This window comes from Dermacentor silvarum, chromosome 5 (genome assembly GCF_013339745.2).
Source record: "Dermacentor silvarum isolate Dsil-2018 chromosome 5, BIME_Dsil_1.4, whole genome shotgun sequence".
Lineage (NCBI taxonomy): Eukaryota > Metazoa > Arthropoda > Arachnida > Ixodida > Ixodidae > Dermacentor > Dermacentor silvarum.
In genome coordinates this window covers 163,081,263-163,102,427 of record NC_051158.1, presented here as the reverse complement: position 1 = coordinate 163,102,427, position 21,165 = coordinate 163,081,263, and the positions used below count along the sequence as shown (strand labels likewise).

Here is a 21,165-nt window from a genome sequence, read left to right as displayed (position 1 = left end):
GTAGTACCTGAACCAACTTTCAACGTCAATCAGAACCTTCCCAATCATAAGAAAGAATAGCTAAAAGCTCTGCTCCTGCAATACAAGGACTGCTTCTCGTCGTCGTCAAAAGTTCGACAAACCTCTGTCGCCAAGCACCGCATCATAACCGACGAATATGTCCGCCCACTCGGTCAGAGCCCCTACCGAGTTTCGGCGCGCGAACGCGAGGCCATAAGGCAACAAGTCGACGAAATGCTACGCGACGACATCATCCAGCCATCCAAGAGTCCGTGGGCGTCCCCCGTGGTGTTAGTAAAGAAGAAGGATGGAACGCTACGTTTCTGCGTCGATTATCGTCGCCTCAATAAAATCACGAAGAAGGGCGTATACCCTCTTCCACGTATTGACGACGCCTTGGATCGACTCTACAACGCAAAGTACTTTTTGTCAATGAACCTCAACACCGGCTACTGGCAAGTCGAAGCGACGAAAGTGACCGGGAAAAGACTGCCTTTATAACACCAGACGGACTGTTCGAGTTCAAAGTCATGTCGTTTGGTCTTTGCTGGGCACCTGCGACTTTCCAACGCGTCATGGATAATGTACTGGCAGGCTTGAAGTGGCAGACTTGCCTCGGTCTATTTGGACGACGTCGTTTGCCTCAAGCTTCGAGGAACACCTCCGGCGCCTTCAAAAGTTCTTCAAGTTATCAAGACCTCCGGACTCACGTTAAAGCCAGAAAAGTGCCGCTTCGCATACGAGGAGCTCTTGTTTTTGGGCCACGTCATCAACAAGTCTGGAGTTTGCCCTGACCCACAGAAAACTGCGGCCATCGCTGACTTTCCTCCGCCCGCCGACAAGAAGGCAGTCCGTAGATTTCTTGGACTGCGCGCCTATTACAGGCGCTTCGTGAAGGACTTTTCACGGATCGCTGAGCCACTGACGTACCTCACGAAGGCCGATGTCGAGTTCAAGTGGGAGACGCCGCAAGTCGAAGCATTTGAAGAACTGAAGTGACGCCTGCAATCGCCGCCAATACTTGCACATTTTGACGAAAAAGCCGATACCGAAGTGCACACCGACGCAATCAGTGTAGGACTCAGCGCTGTGCTTGTGCAGAGGACTGACGGACTAGAAAGGGTTATAAGTTACGCTAGCCGGTCGCTGTCGAAGGCGGAAACAAATTATTCCACAACCGAAAAGGAATGCCTCGCCATCATCTGGGCTACATCAAAGTTTCGTCCCTACCTCTATGGCAGGCCCTTCAAAGTTGTCAGCGACCACCACGCCTTGTGTTGGCTAGCTAACTGGAAGGATCCTTCAGGTCGCCTCGCACAATGGAGTCTGACACTTCAAGCATTCGACATCACCGTCGTTTACAAGTCCGGGCGAAAGCACTCTGACGCCGACTGCTTGTCTCGCGCCCCCGTTGAACCGCCGCCACAGGACGACCAGGATGACGACACTTTCTTGGGACCGAACAACAGCGAGGTGACCCGGAACTAATGAGCCTTGTAGACTGCCTGGAAGGCAAGACCGTCATTGTGCCCAAGGTGTTCAGTCGAGGATTGGCGTCGTTTTTCTTGCAAAACGACATTCTCTTAAAGACGAACTTCTCGACTGTTCGAGCCAACTACCTCCTCGTGGTACCCTCAGCCTTGCGTCCAGAGGTTCTGCGAGCTCTCCATAGCGACCCAATGGCTGGACACCTCAGTTTTTCCCGCACGCTCGCGAGAATCCAAGAAAAATACTACTGGCTTCGCCTCTCTGCTGACGTCGCCCATTACGTAAGGACATGCCGAGACTCTCAGCGACGCAAAACACCGCCGACAAGGCCAGACGGACTTCTACAGCCGATCGAGCCACCTCGCCGACTGTTCCAGATGATCGGGATGGTCATACTGGGGCCTTTCCCGACGTCGACGTCCGGGAATAAATTGATCATCGTAGCTACTGACTACCTCAGGCGCTACGCCGAAACAAAAGCCTTGCCCAAAGGCAGTGCCGCCGAGGTAGCCCGATTTTTCGTTGAGAACACCCTCCTGCGTCACGGCGCCGCAGAAGTCCTCGTCAACGACAGAGGTACAGCCTTTACGGCAGAACTAACTCAAGCCATCCTGCGATACAGCCACACAAGCCATCGCCGAACCACCGCCTACCACCCGCAGACGAATGGCCTCACCGAGCACCTAAATAAGACCATCGCCGACATGCTGGCAATGTACGTCGACGTCGAACACAAGACGTGGGATGCCATCCTTCCGCACGTGACCTTCGCATACAACACGGCCGTGCAAGAAACGACGCATGTGGCGCCGTTCAACCTGGTCTACGGAAGGAACCCGGCAACGACGCTTGATGCCATGCTACCGGACGTCACCGACGAAGAAAATCTCGACGTTGCCAGCTATTTGCAGCGTGCCGAAGAAGGCCGACAGCTCGCCCGCCTGCGCATCAAGAACCAGCAGAGGACCGACAGCCGACACTACAATCTTCGACGACGCGACGTCAAGCACCAGCCCGGCGACCGTGTTGAGGTCTGGACTCCGATACGCCGACGAGGACTTAGCGAGAAACTGTTACGTCGCTATTCCGGACCACATAAGATCATCCGACGTATTGGCACACTGGACTATGAGGTCGTGCCAGATGGCATTTCGTAATCACAGCGGCGCCGGGCACGACGTGAAGTCATAGAGTTTCTCACTATAACACCTAGAGGGTAAACTGGCGCCACCGTCTATGCGATTTTCTTAAAGGGCGCCGTGCCCTCATGGGAATGACGGGATATGTGTCTGTGAGGCTTGTGTTGGCTGGTGTTGTACGAGGCTCCCTCTAAAACGTGTCTATATGGCTACACAAATAACGCATTCTTAAAATAAAATCTACATAAAAGGCTTTCATTCACCCATGTTACATCTCTTAATAAAGTTTACTCACCTGCAATGCAGCATCAAGCGAAGAAAAGCAAGAAGAGACGACAAGTTGTTCCAAAGCGAGCGAGAATCTTATCGTCTGCCCTATAACTTTAGCGGCCAGCTGATACTTATTACGTTTCATAGAATTCTGCATTGTATAGTATGTCCTCATAAATAAACAAAACATGTTTTTGTGTAATAATAAAGCTAAACCAGTTTTTTACGTGCTGTTTTAGCGGGAAATGAATCATTGTGACAGACGGAACGGTGCTAGCCAGGCGCGTCTTCGAGGCGTTCTGGCTCTCCAAGAACGATGCCAATCCGAAGTCACAATATACCGGTATTCCCATGGATACCACAGCGCAGCAGCGCCAGTTTTCCCTCTAGGTAATATAGTGAGAAACTCTACGCGTGAAGTCATCCACGTGGTGCGTCTTAGCCCTTTTACGCCGGCTGACGAACTTCGGTACTTTGTAACTTTGTAACTGTTTGTTGTTGTTGTTTTTATTGCGATAGCAATTATATGGACGCTTAAACCAGATTTCTGCCGTCGGCGTCGCCGTGAGGTTCCGTATAGATTCCAAGGGCGATAAAATCGTCGCCGCGCGCCGTATGTGCGAGCGAAAGCGCGAGAGGGGGGGACGCGCGCGCTATCACGGAGAGCGAACGCACGGCCGAAAGCAAACGCGACCGTCGCGCGAAAGGCCGTGGGGGTATGGGAGGGAGGGAGGCGGGGCGACGCTGTGCTCCCGCATCAAAGGCGTATCTTGCAATCGGGCGTAAGGGGAACTTGCCACTCTATCTCCCACGCGAAAGCAACAAAGCGGTAAGGCAGCGCGGGGATGGAGGGGGGGTGGGGCGCAGCTTCTACTCTGCCAACAACTCCGTTCGTACTTTGCCCGGCTGTGGCCTGTCGCCCGCACGGTCTCCTATCTCCACACGGCTCTGACCTTTGTATGCGCTGTGCATCCGCCGCTCAGTTTCCTTTGAAGCGATAGACCCCACGAACCTTGCCCGCTGCGGTGGCTGCGATTGCTGCCAACGATTTGACAGTCGTTGTATGCGGTCATTCAGTGTGATCTATTCATGTTTGCTTGTGCGCGCTGACACCACGCTTGTTAATTCAGTTAGTAAGCCGATGTGTCCAAGTTTATGCAGCCGATAAAACTACTATCCCTACTCCGAATAGCTCTGTACTAATTTGCTATCGCAATTGATGCTTCGCCTTTCGGGCGAAACTGAGACTTTTTTTTTCTCTCTCTCTCTGTACGCGTGGTTTTGTTTTCGCTTTCTTGTTTGTATCATCGGGACGATGCTTTTTAAGGGGAGGGTATTGACACGTATATATGTTTATCTTTCACCGGTGACCGCCTTTCACCGGCTAAAAATGTTAAACGTTATCGCTAGGCACAGGACGCGCCTGCATGTATGGGAAGTTTCTCGAACGTTATCGATGCTTCTATCCGTTGTCTTTTGTCACCGACGATCATGTAATCTGATTGTATGAGAGACGCGAATTATCTAGATCTTTCTGGAAGAGATGCGGGTACCAGGGGTTATTCTGGGGCCTTCGATGACTCATGTATAAAAGCCGACGCGTTTCGCCGCTGATCAGATTTCGACGATCACCGACTGTGTTCACCGCTTTCGTTGTGTTTTGAGTGTAGCTTGCTTTTGTGGGCACATGTTCGCCCAATAAAGAATCAGTTTCGTCATACACAGTTTTACGACTGTTTACTTCAGCGTCACTACTACGTGACAGTATGGGAATCTGCTGATCAGATTATCTGAAGTAGAGCACTGCACGGGCCGGTTTTTCAGGTCCGGGCCTGGCCCGAGCCCGAAAGTACCATTCTTTGGCCGGCCCGGTTCTGTTCCACCCATTATCCCTTTTGCCTTTACGAAGCTAGCTCGCGTTCTCGATTATTGTGAAGATACTGTCATGTGATCAACGGCCGCCGGGCGGTCTTCAAGCTGCATCATAGCAAGTTTTTGCCCTGCATCCCTTCTTTATGGTTACTTGATAATTTAACTGTGAGAGAAATAAACATTTCATTACTAGCCGAACACCCCCAGATTATTATGTGAATATTTGGTATGAAAACAAACCATGCAATGGACAGTTAGGAAAATAGGGAGGGATCAGGCTGGCAACAACCACCGGGAGTGGGAGAACCCCGGCTTACATTTAGGGATGAAGTTGTAAAAAAGCACATCGGTTGATCACCATGCTCGTGCTTTAAAGTGTGCGGCAACATACTATAGCGAAGGCATAGGTGAACACTACCATACACGCCGCCGCCCGCCATTTAATCTCACTTTTTAATCTCATATAGTCATTCGGATGTACCTACAGTGATATAACTCGAGCCACTAATTTTGGCGCGAATGTAAATTTAGATACGCTGGTTACTGGTTTTCAGAAATACGATAATACACGGCCCCTAGAAGCTTTTTTTTTTCATTTAACAGAAATTGTTGACCCACAAGGCTAACGCTCATCATATTTTCACGCGGAACATGCCATCTTTATTGCTTTATTCGGTTTCATTATAATGATGTCAATTTTTCAATCGACAATTTAGGCACCCTTGTTTAGAAATATATCCAAATTTAGACTCTGTCTAATTGTGTTTCAGTACAGTGCATCTACAACGTAGGCTTTCCTTGCTTTTTCTCCGCCAGATTAAAGTATGATCTGCTTGCTTATTCACGTAAATTCGCAGACAACGCACCTAGTGCTACAAAAACATATACAAGGCTGCGAACACGAGGGTCGCGCCACTTAACGAGTGGAAATAGCATTCAAAATAAAAATTTACGAGGCAATAAAGTGCTTTGCATTTCTATTTTGTTTTTCATATTCCCCTCCCCAATGTTGAGAAATTTTTGCAGCATCCGCGTAGTCTTAAAGCATTTGTCCAAGAACAATATACACTTGAAAGTCTCAGTTTAATTAGTTGGGCTAATTGGGAATTAACCTACGGCAGAATATTCAACTCGCTTGAAAATATAACGAAGAAAATTAATGGAAACCAGTAGTAAGTTGCCCTGTGCCTTAGGACACAAAAAAGTTGCAAATTAACTTTTCAGAATTTGTTTGCTACAATTTTATCAATGTACTCTAAGTACTTCTTGAAAACTTATTTAATTTTTGTTTTTCCGTTAAAATGATCATGCCGAAAATCTAGATATTTTTGTGCAGCAACAAAATATTGCAGTCAACTCTGCCTCTAGGCACGTCTTCCGCTCTTGAAAAATGTAACGAGCTCTATCGAAACTCATCTCATTGATTCCCGTTAAGGATAGCTCGGATACCTGAGACAGTCTAATGAATGTTTTTGCAGCGAGTCTCGCACCAATCCAATAATTTTCAATTTCTTTAGCGCGACTGCAATGCATATATATTTCTAACTCTTTGTCAGGTTGATTCAAATCTGTGATGTCTAGCAACTCATGAAGTGTGCCTTTCGCCGCTATTCCCACCCATCAAATGTGTTTCTCCTGGTCGATAGGCGGCGCCGCTGTCGAAATCATACCGCTACCTCCATCAAACTTCGGGTCGTCCGTCACATGCCTGAGCACGATCACCTCTAGGAATTCGAGGTGCTAATAGGCTGGGAACAATGTGGACAAGAGTTCGTTAGTGTCGCGAAGACAAAAGAATTCCTGCAGAACCCATGTTAAGATGATTATCGAAGTTAATGCGATTAGCATTTACACAATCTAGTGAACAAGAAGCGACACACCGTGTTAGCTAAGACATCTTTGTTTAGAATCCGTAGTGTTTCTCCTCATTTTCAAGTGATTCGGCTATATGCGGCCATACACTGTCTCCCTGATTGACCCGATTTGTTATGACCATCGCTCGCCAATGTTACCTCACGATGGTAGAACAAGGACCGCAGGCCGACAGCGCATTCAGTGACGACGATGGAATTACGAGGTAGGAATGATGTCGATAGAACGACGAAGGCATATAAGGACGACGGCATAACGACGATGAGAGGATTCTGAAGTGACGGCGATAAAGAATTGCGACGGAATACAATGCCATGACACCGGTGTTCTAATCTCGATTGATTGACAATAATATCACAATACTAGCGGAATGAAATAGAAATTATGCTGATGAAACGGAAGGTGGTATGACGACCAACGCGTTTAGTAATTTTTAGCCAACCAGACACGCTTCTGAATAACATACCAGCCTGCTCCCTTTCTTTTCTCCTATTCCTTCCCAAGACGCTTTGCAAAGATATCCTCTGCCGTTTAGCTCAGTACGCCAGTGCTCTAGCTCATTAGGCCACGATCACACGTTTACAAACGTATCTTGCCAACAAGTATATTATTGAAGCTCGAACTTAGGGGGAACATTGAGCTTGGGGGCTCCTATCGAAATACATGGGAAATCGGAAATAGTTTCTCAGAGCAACCAATGCACCAAATTTGATGAGTTATGTTGAATTTAGAAAAAAAAAGTTGAAGTGTAGTGATTGCCGAAAGGGTTATTTTATTATAGGCTGGTCTACCTTTCTTACGTCAAATTTTAAAGAATTGCCAAATTTCGAAAAAGAAAACTTGGCGTATAGAGCTATGTAGCTCAGCAGCTAAAAATAATATCGGAATTCTGTAAACTGCCCCTAATAATACATCAAAAGCGGATAGCAATCATATATCATACACCATCCTGAAATATACCACTATGTTGTGAATGTTGCATTTGCAAAACCCTTCCAAACATTATAACAAATTCACGTAAGTTTTAAGTTAAAGCAAAAAAAAATTGTTCGCTTTTGATGCTCCAACGGGTGCAGTTTATAGAAATGCCATATTTGTTTTTAATGGCTGAGTTTCGGATTTGTAAACTTCATGCTTCTATTTTTTTGAAATTTACGAACATCCTGCAATTCTTTGAAAACATTACACTATCTAAACGAAAATTCTATTTGCTGCAGTCTCTGCAATTTAACTTTCCCTCTTAAATGCAACACATTTCATTCAAATCGGTTTAGCGGTTTTCTCATGAAAGCATTCCTGCATTTTACATGTATTTCAGTATCCGGCATCGAAGATAGGCCCGAGCTAAAGCTTCCTCTTAAACAATGGATCACGCCAGTTTTATAGGAAACCCATAGAACAGAACCCTGACGTATACGCAAGACCGTGGCCCCAGTGGTGTACAAATAAAAAGTCTGCTCAAGGAAAAAAATATATATTCATCGGAAGCTTCGCGGGAGCCGTTATCTCGATCAGACATATCTCCAGAATGCGGACGAGCTTTCTGGCGAAGTGTCTAGCAAAACCGTCGATTCATTGTCAGTAGAGCAAGTAGCTGGCCGTCTTCAAGATAACGCTGATACACAAGCGCGCTCGTTTGCAAGCACCGAGGTGAAGCCACAGCTTCAGGGTGTGTTTCTTTTTATTGCGCTTTCTTTAGTTGTGCGTCATAGCATACGTCATAGCGGGAAATTCGAATTCTTTAAGGTCGATACGCCACGTGGTGGCGAAAAAAGGAAACTGTACGAAATGTCCCTAATTCCTGGTATTGTATTTTTTAGTAATGTATCAATCCGATTTTTCCAGCTCTCTGAACAAAAGGCGAAAATTGTTACTACTACTACTACTACTACTACTACTACTACTACTACTACTACTACTACTACTACTACTACTACTACTACTACTACTACTACTACTACTACTACTACTACTACTACTACTACTACTACTACTACTACTACTACTACTACTACTACTACTACTACTACTACTACTACTACTACTACTACTACTACTACTACTACTACTACTACTACTACTACTACTACTACTACTACTACTACTACTACTACTACTACTACTACTACTACTACTACTACTACTACTACTACTACTACTACTACTACTACTACTACTACTACTACTACTACTACTACTACTACTACTACTACTACTACTACTACTACTACTACTACTACTACTACTACTACTACTACTACTACTACTACTACTACTACTACTACTACTACTACTACTACTACTACTACTACTACTACTACTACTACTACTACTACTACTACTACTACTACTACTACTACTACTACTACTACTACTACTACTACTACTACTACTACTACTACTACTACTACTACTACTACTACTACTACTACTACTACTACTACTACTACTACTACTACTTACTACTACTACTACTACTACTACTACTACTACTACTACTACTACTACTACTACTACTACTACTACTACTACTACTACTACTACTACTACTACTACTACTACTACTACTACTACTACTACTACTACTACTACTACTACTACTACTACTACTACTACTACTACTACTACTACTACTACTACTACTACTACTACTACTACTACTACTACTACTACTACTACTACTACTACTACTACTACTACTACTACTACTACTACTACTACTACTACTACTACTACTACTACTACTACTACTACTACTACTACTACTACTACTACTACTACTACTACTACTACTACTACTACTACTACTACTACTATACTACTACTACTACTACTACTACTACTACTACTACTACTACTACTACTACTACTACTACTACTACTACTACTACTACTACTACTACTACTACTACTACTACTACTACTACTACTACTACTACTACTACTACTACTACTACTACTACTACTACTACTACTACTACTACTACTACTACTACTACTACTACTACTACTACTACTACTACTACTACTACTACTACTACTACTACTACTACTACTACTACTACTACTACTACTACTACTACTACTACTACTACTACTACTACTACTACTACTACTACTACTACTACTACTACTCTACTACTACTACTACTACTACTACTACTACTACTACTACTACTACTACTACTACTACTACTAAATAATAATAATAATAATAATACATTGTATACGCTCTGGCATATACCAATTAAATGGCCTCAGTGGAAATTTTATTTACGTATCGCTGAGCTAGTTGGTTCATACGTGAACTGCACTACCACATTTAGACTGCACTATTGTTGGGATCGGCCCACGAAAGAGCATAGAATCAGGTTAAACAGACATACCGTATACGAAAAAGGTGAGGGGGGGATAATTCATCAAGGAAGACATTGTCTACAAAAACAGAAACTTCATTAATGTGGAAACATTAATGTCCCACGAGGCAGAAAGTCGGGCGTGATCAAGCGACGGTGCCAAAAATGGCCGACGGCGCAAAGTGCAAAAACATTTCAGGAAATGCTCGGATTGACGCCACATTCCTTAGGGAGATTCCTGTAAACAAAGTAACTAAGTGGCTGTAAAAAGACAATTTTATACATTTGGGTATGGGGCGAAATCGAACCCGGGTCAGCGGGGTGGGAGACGAGCAAGCTTCCCTGACGCCATTGCGGCACCACGGTTGTGGCTGACGAAAGGTGTGCCTGGTGCGTGCGTCATTGCAGACGTCACGTCGCACCACTCGACGTTAGAGTGAGGTTACTTACGGTGAAGAAACGTGAATAAAGGTAAATTAAAAAAGGATCAAGGTTGATTAAAGTGGATTAAGGTGATTCCACTTTAATCCACTTAAAGCGGATTAAGGTGTATTAAGGTTGGTTACAAATTAGAGCGAGGTTGATTCAGGTGGATTAGGGCGGAGTTGTTGAGGACACGTGACAATGAATAAGGTCACGTATCACTGTCTCGTAATAATTGGAAGTGAAATTGGTTCTGAGAGGATCGTGTATGATGTCTCGTCACGTGTCACGTCATGAAGCCTATAATGAAGTCGTAGCTACTTTGTGATGAGTTCTGAATGGTTGCGGACTGGTGATTAATGAATGCAGAGAAAGGAAAGCGAGGAACGGAACCCATACACGTTGAAGTCGCAAGAGATGTCGCAATGATTTCGCGTTACGATCACGTAAGGATACTTAACTATTTAGTTTTACAGCGGAGCTGTTAGAACCGCGCTATAATGATCATTCCGTCTTCCGCACCTTCGCGTTGAGAGAGCTGAAAGAGTGAAAGCAGAGTATAAAAAATAGCATCGCGCAGCATAGCGGATGCAAGGCGGATAGGGGGATTGCGATTTAGGCAGGTGGTAGTGGGACGCGTAGAGCTGCTGCCGACGCCGTACGCGTTTCCCCGCGTTCGCGCTGAACGCGCCCGGTGTCCGTGACTGCAACCGATGCCACTGGTGGTGGCTCGGCAAGTTTCGACCAGAGAACTGCACACTCGTCGCCTCCGAAAGACTGAAGTGAGAGCCAGAGAAGCTGAAACCAAGCGTCGCAGATGAGAACATCACGAGTTTGGATTGAGGGAAGCCGAGAGTTCGCAGCAGGCGAAGAAATGAAGATCCGGAGGCTCGTGAACGTGGCTGGTTGAATTCATCACGATACTACGCAGAACATCGCGAAGAAATCCTGAGCACTAGGAAGCAGAGGAGACTGGAAGATCCTTGGTCGTGGGTGCTCAGCAACTTTCGCAACATGCAATGGCTAGGGACTAACGGTGCTAATGGGTGCTCACTTCGACAGTCCTCTTTCTCGCAGAGAAAAAAAATATGCATGGCTCTGCTATCGCAAACACCTGAGACCAGTGGAGATGGGGGAAGCCCAACAAAAGTTAGACTAAGTGTGTGGTTTGCCACTACTTTACTAGGCTTTCCCCAGCTCCGCTAGTCTCAGGTGCCACGCATATTTTGCTATTGGTTTTCATACTGTAGCACGTGCATATGCATCCTGTTTGACCCCGCGTATAGGCCACAAGCCTCCAAGAGGTCCCGTGAGAATGCTTTAGGAAGTATAAAAACAAATGCATGTTTTTTTAAAGACGGAACATTTGCATGTATGTGTTGCCACGGGGAGTAAGAACAATAAAAGAGAGCAGTAGGAGGAACATGTTGGATTGAGACAGCATTCTTGACGCTTAATAAAGATACCGATATATCACTATTTGCCCTAAATAACGGTAACTGCTGCGATGATCTTATCGTTTCGCTTGTTTTCGTTAGTGCTTAGGATGGTGTCGGTCATCAATGCTTCGCGTTTCGCTCGAAGCTCCGTTTTCTTAACTTGTTTTTTTTTTGTCGTACGACTGCAGAGGGGGCGCACCAGTGCGTTCATTGACGGCCTTGTCGAATCATGCAATGACTTCTTCAAGCGGCGGGAACAGCTGTTACGAAGGTGCACTGCGCGAACACGAAGTGCAGCGCAACATCCCGGAAGTCCTAGCCGCAGCTGGACGGCCTATGTTACCTTCCTGGCCGAGCTGCTGGCGGCCGTCAGTAGAATGGAATCGTCGGACAAGATTTCCGGACGCATCTTCTGCCTGGCGGCGCTGCTCTGCGAATGTTGCCACATCATGCTCCGCTCGCCAGCGCAGGACACCACCGCAGAGGTAAGCTTTATTGCCGTTACCACATCATTGCCACTTTGTAGTGATGCTGAAGAATCAAACACCGCCAGATCATCTACTAGTATAATTTGGAATGTTCGAATAGCGAAGTTGCGGAATCTGTACGAATGAGAATATTCGAGAAAAATTTCCTCAAAGTATTGAACTCAATGCCGAACGTTTATCTGATTTCTAAAGAAAGACATATAATGGTTGCATGGAGCTCGCTTCGGTAAAAATGCTCATTTACATTCTTTGACACGTGTAATTCCGTTCACCACTGTACGTCAACTGAGGAGCGACCAACTGTACATTGTACCCCTCATGAAAGGGACAGTTACAAAATTAAAGGACATTGTGATAACAAAGTGTTGTAATACGATTTTTGTAATACTACATCAACGTTTGAAGGCGATGCAATACGTGCTCATTGAAACTACGCATATAAGCCATCCAAAATTTCAAGAGAATGCAATGCCAAGGACACACACACACAGCCAGCCAGCCAGCCAACCAACTCCGTTTGAATGGCTACTTCTATGTGAATGTCATGCAGCAAGCATTTACGGCGGTACGCTCATTTATTGTGCATCGTAATGTTTCATTTCTTTCGTGGTTACTTGGAACTAGCAGCGAGTTTGTTCCCAGCCTTAAACACCAAAGTACATGGAGCGAACTTTCATGACAAACTTCGGGCATCAGATAAAGACGCGGCGGCTTGACGCAGGTTGTTAGCTGCCTCTTGTTTGCCGCAGGACTGGTATAGACGATTCTAACGACTTGACAAACATAAAATCGCACTAGCTATGGGTTAAGACTAAACACAGAAGCGTCCGCAAAGGTGTCCCCTATACTTCAGGCTCCGACGTGGGATGCCAAGCCCCCACCAGTTGCATTAACTTCTTTCGCAGATGAATTGCCTTCGCTTCGTCTTCATGACTGCCGGCAGTAGCATCCAGCGAGCTGCTCCACACCTCTCGACGGCGCTGGGCAAGTGTCTCCGGGACTCGTTCATGGACAGCAATCGCTCAGACGATGTTCGTCAGGCGCTGCTCGGACTCATCGAGCTTCGGGTTTCGGGATGGAAACTTTGCACAGCTCAGCAGCTCTGATACTCTGCGCACGACAGCGGTGCTGCAGTCACCGACTGACACAGCTGCTGCTCCGGTGTAGCGCTGTGGCAAGAAATGGACACAGAACTTTGACCTCTCTTGTGGTTTGTTGTTTGTATCAAGTTACTTCTGTGTTTCTTTTTTGTCTTCCTTTTTTTACTATTCTGAACGAGGCTCTCGCCTTTATACACTTCTATAAATCTTTTTTTTTAAATTTTTATTCATAGGAGATGCTGTGCATACCATGGATAGGAAGGAACTTTCGGTGGCATAATTGCAGGGGCATATGCAACTAGGTATTTTAGTATTTGTTTTTCAACTTTTGCTGCTGCCATCTTGGGGAAATAAAATGAATAATTAAAACTTTCCGTGTTCCGTTTTATTAACAACACAGTTGCAAAGTAGTTTGTGAAGAGCTCGTATTCCAGAAGCCAATGCAACAAAATCCAACCCAGGCTGATATGCAACATTAGTGAAAGTGCCCCTAGCACAAATGGTTTCTGAGATGGTACAGGGTCTCAAAAATACTCGCGGTCATTATTTTTCAGAAAACCTCGCGCGCGTTAAAGAATTTAGTTGTTTGTCACGAATCGCAAGGGAACTGCGATTCAACTAGCACCTTCGTCTGAGCCCTTCGCTTTCGAAATGGAAAAAATTGCCAAGCACTATAAAGAAAACCTACATGATTTACTCAGAAAAAAAGTCGCAGTTGACGAAAAAATTTGTAGCAGTGCACTAATGGAACCCTGGACTTACCGGGGTGATTAGGCGTTGGTCCTGGTTCCTAGTTATCTCAGACGATAGAGCGACCGTCCCGGTAAGGTGTTGGTCCAGGGTTTGATTCTTGGACCAGCTGCGGGGCTTTCTTTCTCAAGGAACTCGTATGGTTTTTTTTGTAGCTTCGTGCGCAGTCGGGTTGGCGACAGTTTTTTCATCAAGTTTCATAGTTTCCTCCACTTTGCCGGCCTGCTTGGAACCGATTTGCCACAACTTCGCTTTAGCGCCGAAGTCATGCTCGTATGAGGCAGTATTGGCCAAGTTCGACAAGCCCGGGGTAAGCGGCATGCATTGATCTTGGCCCTGTACTTTTTTAAGATCTGTAAAGTGTCTTCTGATAGTAGCGATTGTTCTGTATAGTTCGCGTTTTGTAAAGAAGGGAGCTTGACTTCGCTTAGTAAGGGAATGTTCCACCCTATGGGAAGATGGATCCCGACTGACCACGTAAGTATTCAGCAATACGATCTCTAAAAACATGCCGCTTGCAACTGCACAGATCATCATAGCTTCACGCATTGATTTTTCTTGTCCTCACTAGCAACAATGCAACAGAAAGAGCCCTCTGTACCATAAAAAGCTTCCTGATATAAAAAAAATTATCAGGTAACGTGTCGATCAGAATTTGCCGGAACTTGAGGGAAACGTTCGCATAAAATGTCTTCTAAAGAAAAAAAATGTCGCAGTTTAGCCCGAAAGGCGAAGCATCAATTGCGATAGCAAATTAGCAGAGAGATATTCGGAGTAGGGATAGTAGTTTTATCGGTTGCATAGAATTGGACACATTCGCTTATTCACTGAATTAACAAGCGTGGCGTCAGCGCGCACAAGCAAACATGAATAGATCACGCTGAATGACCGCAGACGATGACTGTGAAAACGCTGGCAGCAAGCGCAGCCGCCGCAGCGGGCGAAGATTCGTGCGGTCTATCGCTGCAACGGAAACTGAGCACCGAATGCACAGCGCATGCAAAGGTCAGAGCCATGTGGAGATAACAGACGGTGCAGGCGACCGCCACAACCGCGGGCAATGTACGAGCACAGTTGTTGGCAGAGTAGAAGCTGCGCCCCTCCCCCTCCCTCCCGCGCTGCCTTCCCGCTTTCTTGCTTTCACGTGGGAGATTGAGTGGCCAGTTATCCTTGCGCGCGGTTGCAAGATAAGCACTTGGTGAAGCAGTAGAGCGTCGCCCCGCCTCCCTCCCTCCCATACCCCCACGGCCTTTGCGCGACGGTCGCGTTTGCTTTCCGCCGTGCGTTCACTCTCCGTGATAGCACGCGTCCCCCGCGCGCTTTCACTCGTGCATACGGCGCGCGGCGACGATTTTATCGCCCTTGGACTTTATACGGAACCTCACGGCGACGGAAGCAATCCGGTTGAAGTGTCCATATAATTGCTGTCGCAATAAAAGTCGCAAACATCGATTACTATAGCAAATTAGCAGACAGCCATACGAAATAAGGATCGTAGCTTTACCGGCTCAATCTCCCACGCGAAAGCAAGAAAGCGGGAAGGCAAAGCGGGAGGGAGGGGGAGGGGCGCAGCTTCTACTCTGCCAACAACTGCTCTCGTGAACATTCACTGACTACCTAAATTAGCAAGTATGGTGTCAGGCGCGCACAGGCAAACACATCTCGGTGAATGAGCGCGGGTATTCGCTGTCGAAGCGCTGGCATGAGGAAGAGCGGCAGTAGCAGCGAGCTTAGCGAGCGAATTGACCTTCCCGCTGCCTCCCGCTTCAACGGAATCTTAGAGGCGAGGACACAGTTATTGAATATTTCCCCTTCTTCGAAGCGCTAGAGAAAAAGAAGAAGCCAACTGCAAGGCACGCGGGAGCACTGTCCCTATTGTGGACAACATGAAACATTAGATCACTTTCTCATTGCCTGTCAAAGATATTCTGAATTGCGAAAAAGAACCTTAGAAACACCGTTCCGCCTTCTTAGATTAGAATTAAATGTTCAAAATTTACTATCATTGGGGGCCTCTACCCTTGGGCACAGCGACGGGACGGTTGTAGATGCCATTCAGAATTACATTACAGGGTCAGAAAGATTTAGATGACAGAATCACGGCTTAGGGTACCGAAATATTTTTACAAATTTGATGACTTGCTGTCTACTTCTTTTTTTTTATTCATCATTTACTCCTTATTCTATTCAAGTCATTTGATATATTCTAATTATTCATTCTCAGATGCGTATATATTCCCACATTTATGTTTGTTTTGTTTTATACATCTCCCTTCTGATTGTTATTTCAAACTACCCGGTTCTTGGCCAATCCCCCAGAGTGGGTATGTGCCAGTAACTCCAAGGCTCTACATCTACATCTACGTCCGCCATGGACAGCATTCGATTCAATTACTGTACATAATGTAAATACAGTTGTGTTTCATTATAGGCCGTGACCATTTATTCTATATTATGGTGCCGAAACCCCCCGGGAGTGCTCGCTGGGACTCTACAGGCCTGGAGTGCTCATCGGGAACTTTGAAAGCGAAGACAGCACGTCGTAGGGACAGCGGAAACCTCCCCCGAAAGCCAGCCGGTACGACCGAACTGGACCATCCGCCGTTACCCTTCGCCGTGATAAGACGCCTACTCAGCATTCATCTGGAAAGGTGAGCGAGGTCACACATTGTTGAAACACAAGATGAATCGCCTCAAGGTCCTTAAAGAAAAGCGAACGGCGCGACGCCAGATGAATACTCGTCTCATCAATGAAGCGAAAGCCGTGATTGAAAGCGCTGACAGTGCAAAGATTTCCTCTTTGATCGAACGACTACACGCAAATAATGAGGACTTGGACAAGCTTAACGCCGATCTCGAAGAAGCTATCCCTGAGGACGAGTTCGCGACAGAATTTGAAACTGTGTTGACTTATCAAGATGCTGCGCGAGGAATGTTGGGGGAGCTGAAGGCTCGGGAGTGGCTACTCCGTCAAAATCAGTGTTCTACGACTGCCCCTTCCGCAGCTGCAGGTTCATCAAATGCACTCGATGATCGCGCGCCGCGCAAGTCAATCAAGCTTCCAATTCTACAGTTGCAGACATTCGACGGACAGCTTTGTCACTGGCCTGCTTTTTGGGAGCAATTCAAGGCATCTGTGCATGAAAACGAAAAGCTGACGAAAGGAGAACGATTTCAATATCTGAAGAATCTTCTGAGTGGTACAGCAGCAGCTTCAATTTCTGGTCTACAAGTGACAGGCGAGTGCTACGACGACGCCATCGAAATTCTAAAGAGTCGTTTTGGCGATAAGCGTCGCATTGTGCAGGAGCATCTACGCCGTCTGCGCACACTACCAGCAGTTGCTTCCTCAGAAGATGTATGCAATCTTCGAAGGCTATTGAATTATGTGCAGTGCCATATCAGAGGCCTGAAAGGTCTAAACGTCAGTCCTGCAAGCTATGCAACTATGATGACGGACATTCTATTGAAGGCATTGCCAGCAGACATTGTCATTGGCTATTACCGAAAAGAAGCCAGTTCAAAGTCATCACCGTCTGCTATCGACAGTTCAGGCTCTGTACAACAGCAAGATTCAACGACAGCGACAGCCAATGAGGAGTTGCAAGAACTCTTGACCTATCTTCGCGTGGAAGTTGAAAGCCGAGAAAGAAGTGGAGTTAATGACTTTAAAGGAAAGAAATGCGCTAAACCACCCGAGGAGAGAAGAAACTTGCACTCCACCTTACCAACAGCAGCTGTCCTGCAATCTTTCTCGAAGGTTAAAGACAAGGACTGTCTCTTCCGTGGGTCTTCAAAGCACTCAACTCCAGTTTGTGACAGCGTCATGAACCATGAAGAAAAGTTGAAGAAATTGGCTACAGAGAAGCGATGTTATCGATGCACCGTGAGAGGACATCTTGCCAAAAACTGTTATCGAAAAATCAAGTGTAGAACATGCGGAGGAAGACACGTCTCCTCAATGTGCGATCCCAAGTGGAAACCTAAGAAGACGGAACAAGAAAGTCCCGTAACCGCGAACAGTCTTCATACCAGCTCTCGTTCGTTCGTGGATGCTGAGGTTTTATTGCAGACATTTCGGGCATGGATCATCGGACAAAAGCAGAGGGCCTACATTCGTGGAATTGTAGACAGTGGAAGCCAGCGCACGTTCATTCGTGAAGACGTATCCAAGACACTTGGCTTGAAAGAACTGGGATCTGTGAATTTACAGCTAAATACTTTTGGACAGACAAGCTCGGTTAACATCCAACATCGCATTGTCGAACTAAAAATTCGCAGTCAGTATGACAATCGGGAATACCTGGTACAGGCCATTGAAGTACCATTCGTCTGCAAGGATGTTGTTCAAGTACCACTCGAGCTTGACTTTGTTACAACCATTGAAAGCGACGGACACTTCATTGCTGATAAGCTGTTATTACCAGGCATGGCTGCTGTTCCTGGTATTAGCCTTTTAATTGCTGCTGACCGGCTATGGCAATTCATGTCCGGCGAAATGAAACGATACCATGGCCAGGCAGACTTGGTGGCGCTGGGTTCTGCATTTGGCTGGATGCTACAAGGACCACTTTCGTTCAACACCTCTTTGGAAGCAGCACTCAACGCATGCGTATTGCGAGTAAGTGCATCTACTGACTCTATCGACGATCTACTTCGGAAGTTCTGGGAGTTAGAGAGCATCGGGATTACGCCAGTCGACAACACTCCAAATAAGGAACCTAATATGGTGCTAGAAAAATTCGATCACGATATCGCCTTCGTCAACGGTCGCTACCAAGTAGCCCTTCCGTGGAAAGAAAGCTGTGGACAACTAGACAATAATCGATTGCAAGCACGGAAGCGACTGATGTGTCTCGGAAAGAAAATGAAGAACAATCCAGAGTTTGCCGTAGAATATGATACCACCATCAGGAACTATATGAAGATGGGTCACGCCGAGAGAGTACCTAGCCAAATTGAGGCGCAACCCTCTAAGGTCTACTACATGCCGCATCACGCTGTTGTGCGAAGCGAGTCTACAACTACTCGAGTACGAGTAGTTTTTGACGCATCCTCTCACGATCCTGATTCATCGTCCCTCAATGACCATCTCGAGAAAGGACCAAAGCTACTAGCCGACTTGGTTGCTCTTCTCATACGTTTTCGTATGAACCGTATTGCTATGACGGCTGACATAGAGAAAGCCTTTCTACAGATTAGCGTAAAAATGGAAGACAGAGATGCATTGAGATTCCTATGGTTCAAGGGTATACCCTCTAAGAGAAAACCAGATCCTGAAATAGAGGAATGGCGCATGACAAGGGTGCCTTTTGGAACAGTAGCAAGCCCATTCCTACTCAACGCCACACTCCAACACCATCTGAAGGGAGTAAAGGATCAAACAGAAGAAACGGCCAAGTTACTTGCTGATTCTTTCTACGTTGATGACCTTCTTATAGGAGCAGATAGTAAGGATTCAGCTCAAAAGGTATACAGAGACGCAAATTATATAATGGAAGACGCTGGAATGCGACTAAGAAAATGGTCGTCGAATTCTAAACTGCTGAGGGATCTTATTACCACGGGTGAAGGAGATAGCGCACCCTCGGGAGCTGTCAAGATATTGGGACTCTTGTGGGATCCTATGACAGACAAGATGACAGTAGCCGCAAAATCCGCGTTATGCTTCTTGGGAAAAGATCAAAAGCCGTGTAAGAGATATGTGCTGCAAGCAGTGTCAAGGATATTTGATCCACTTGGAATGGTTGCACCCTTCAGCATTAAAGCCAAGATATTGTTTCAGGAGTTGTGACAGAGACAGGTAGATTGGGACGCAGATTTGCCTTCGGACCTTGCCTTACAGTGGCAAAATTGGTGTTCAAATCTGCAGCACCTTACTTCTACGACTATCCCACGTTGGGTGAAGACTGGGCTCGAAAGTCACTCCATGCAGCTTCATATATTTTGTGATGCAAGTCAGAGGGCATATGGCACTTGTGCATATTTGAAATTTCTTGACCAAGGGAATTGTGCTCATAGCCACCTCATAATGGCGAAGTCACGAGTGGCGCCTATGCAGAAAGTGACTTTGCCAAGACTGGAGCTTCTTGGCGCTTTGCTCGGAGCAAGACTAGCGAAATTTCTGAAGACTGCCCTTGAGAAGTGCACACTAGAAACATTCTTTTGGACGGATTCCAAAGTCACACTGCATTGGATAAAAGGCTCTCCGAAGAAATGGAAGCCATTCGTAGAGAATAGGGTGGCTGAAATTCAAGGCTGTTCCGACAAGAGCCAATGGCGACATTGTCCTGGGACTGATAATCCTGCGGATTACCTTACACGTGGAGTTCAGCTGCAGTTTCTCAAGACAAACGCAGTGTGGTGGAAAGGACCACCATGGTTGACAGAAATGGAAGATGCATGGCTCATGCACACCCTGGAGGCAGATTTACAGAGTAATGATATAGACTTAACTGAAGCAAAAGTCGTCGTGCAAGTTTTACATGTGAGAACGTTGTTGCCTATTTTGGACCTTGAACGCTACTCAAGCCTCACAAGAGTGTTACGAATAACAGCGTGGGTATTTCGTTTCATTAAAAGCTGCAAAAACAAATGCATCGGGGGCCAACCACTGCTCACAGCCGAAGACATTAGCGGCGCTGAAAATTACTGGATCAAGGTGGCTCAAGAGGATATTTATGCAACAGAAATCAATCAGCTTAAAAATGAACTACAGCTGAATCGCAATTCAGACCTGAGAATGCTTCATCCTTTTCTCGACATGGCAGGAAGGTTGCGTGTAAGTGGACGACTGCAATTCTCACAGGAAGCGGAAGAAGTTAAACATCCTATTTTGTTGCCTCCGCTTCACCAACTGACAAAACTTGTAATAAGAGACTACCATAAGCGTACACTCCACGGTGGTCTGCTAGATACCCTCGCCGAGCTTAGAGAGAAATTTTGGGTACCCCGCGGAAGACAAACTG

At 46.1% G+C, this 21,165-nt stretch overlaps 1 protein-coding gene across 1 annotated transcript in view; it reads left to right on the top strand.

Moving 5' to 3' along the window:
• LOC119454524 (uncharacterized) overlaps nt 1–13,849 on the top strand; it is a 63,416-nt gene extending 49,567 nt beyond the window's left edge. Inside the window, exons 4-5 of the mRNA XM_037716429.2 lie at nt 12,048–12,344; nt 13,253–13,849. Of these exons, the coding sequence (XP_037572357.1) occupies nt 12,048–12,344; nt 13,253–13,453 (498 nt within the window). The 3' untranslated portion in view covers nt 13,454–13,849. The remainder of the gene's footprint in view (nt 1–12,047; nt 12,345–13,252) is intronic.
• The last annotated feature ends 7,316 nt before the right edge of the window (nt 13,850–21,165 follow it).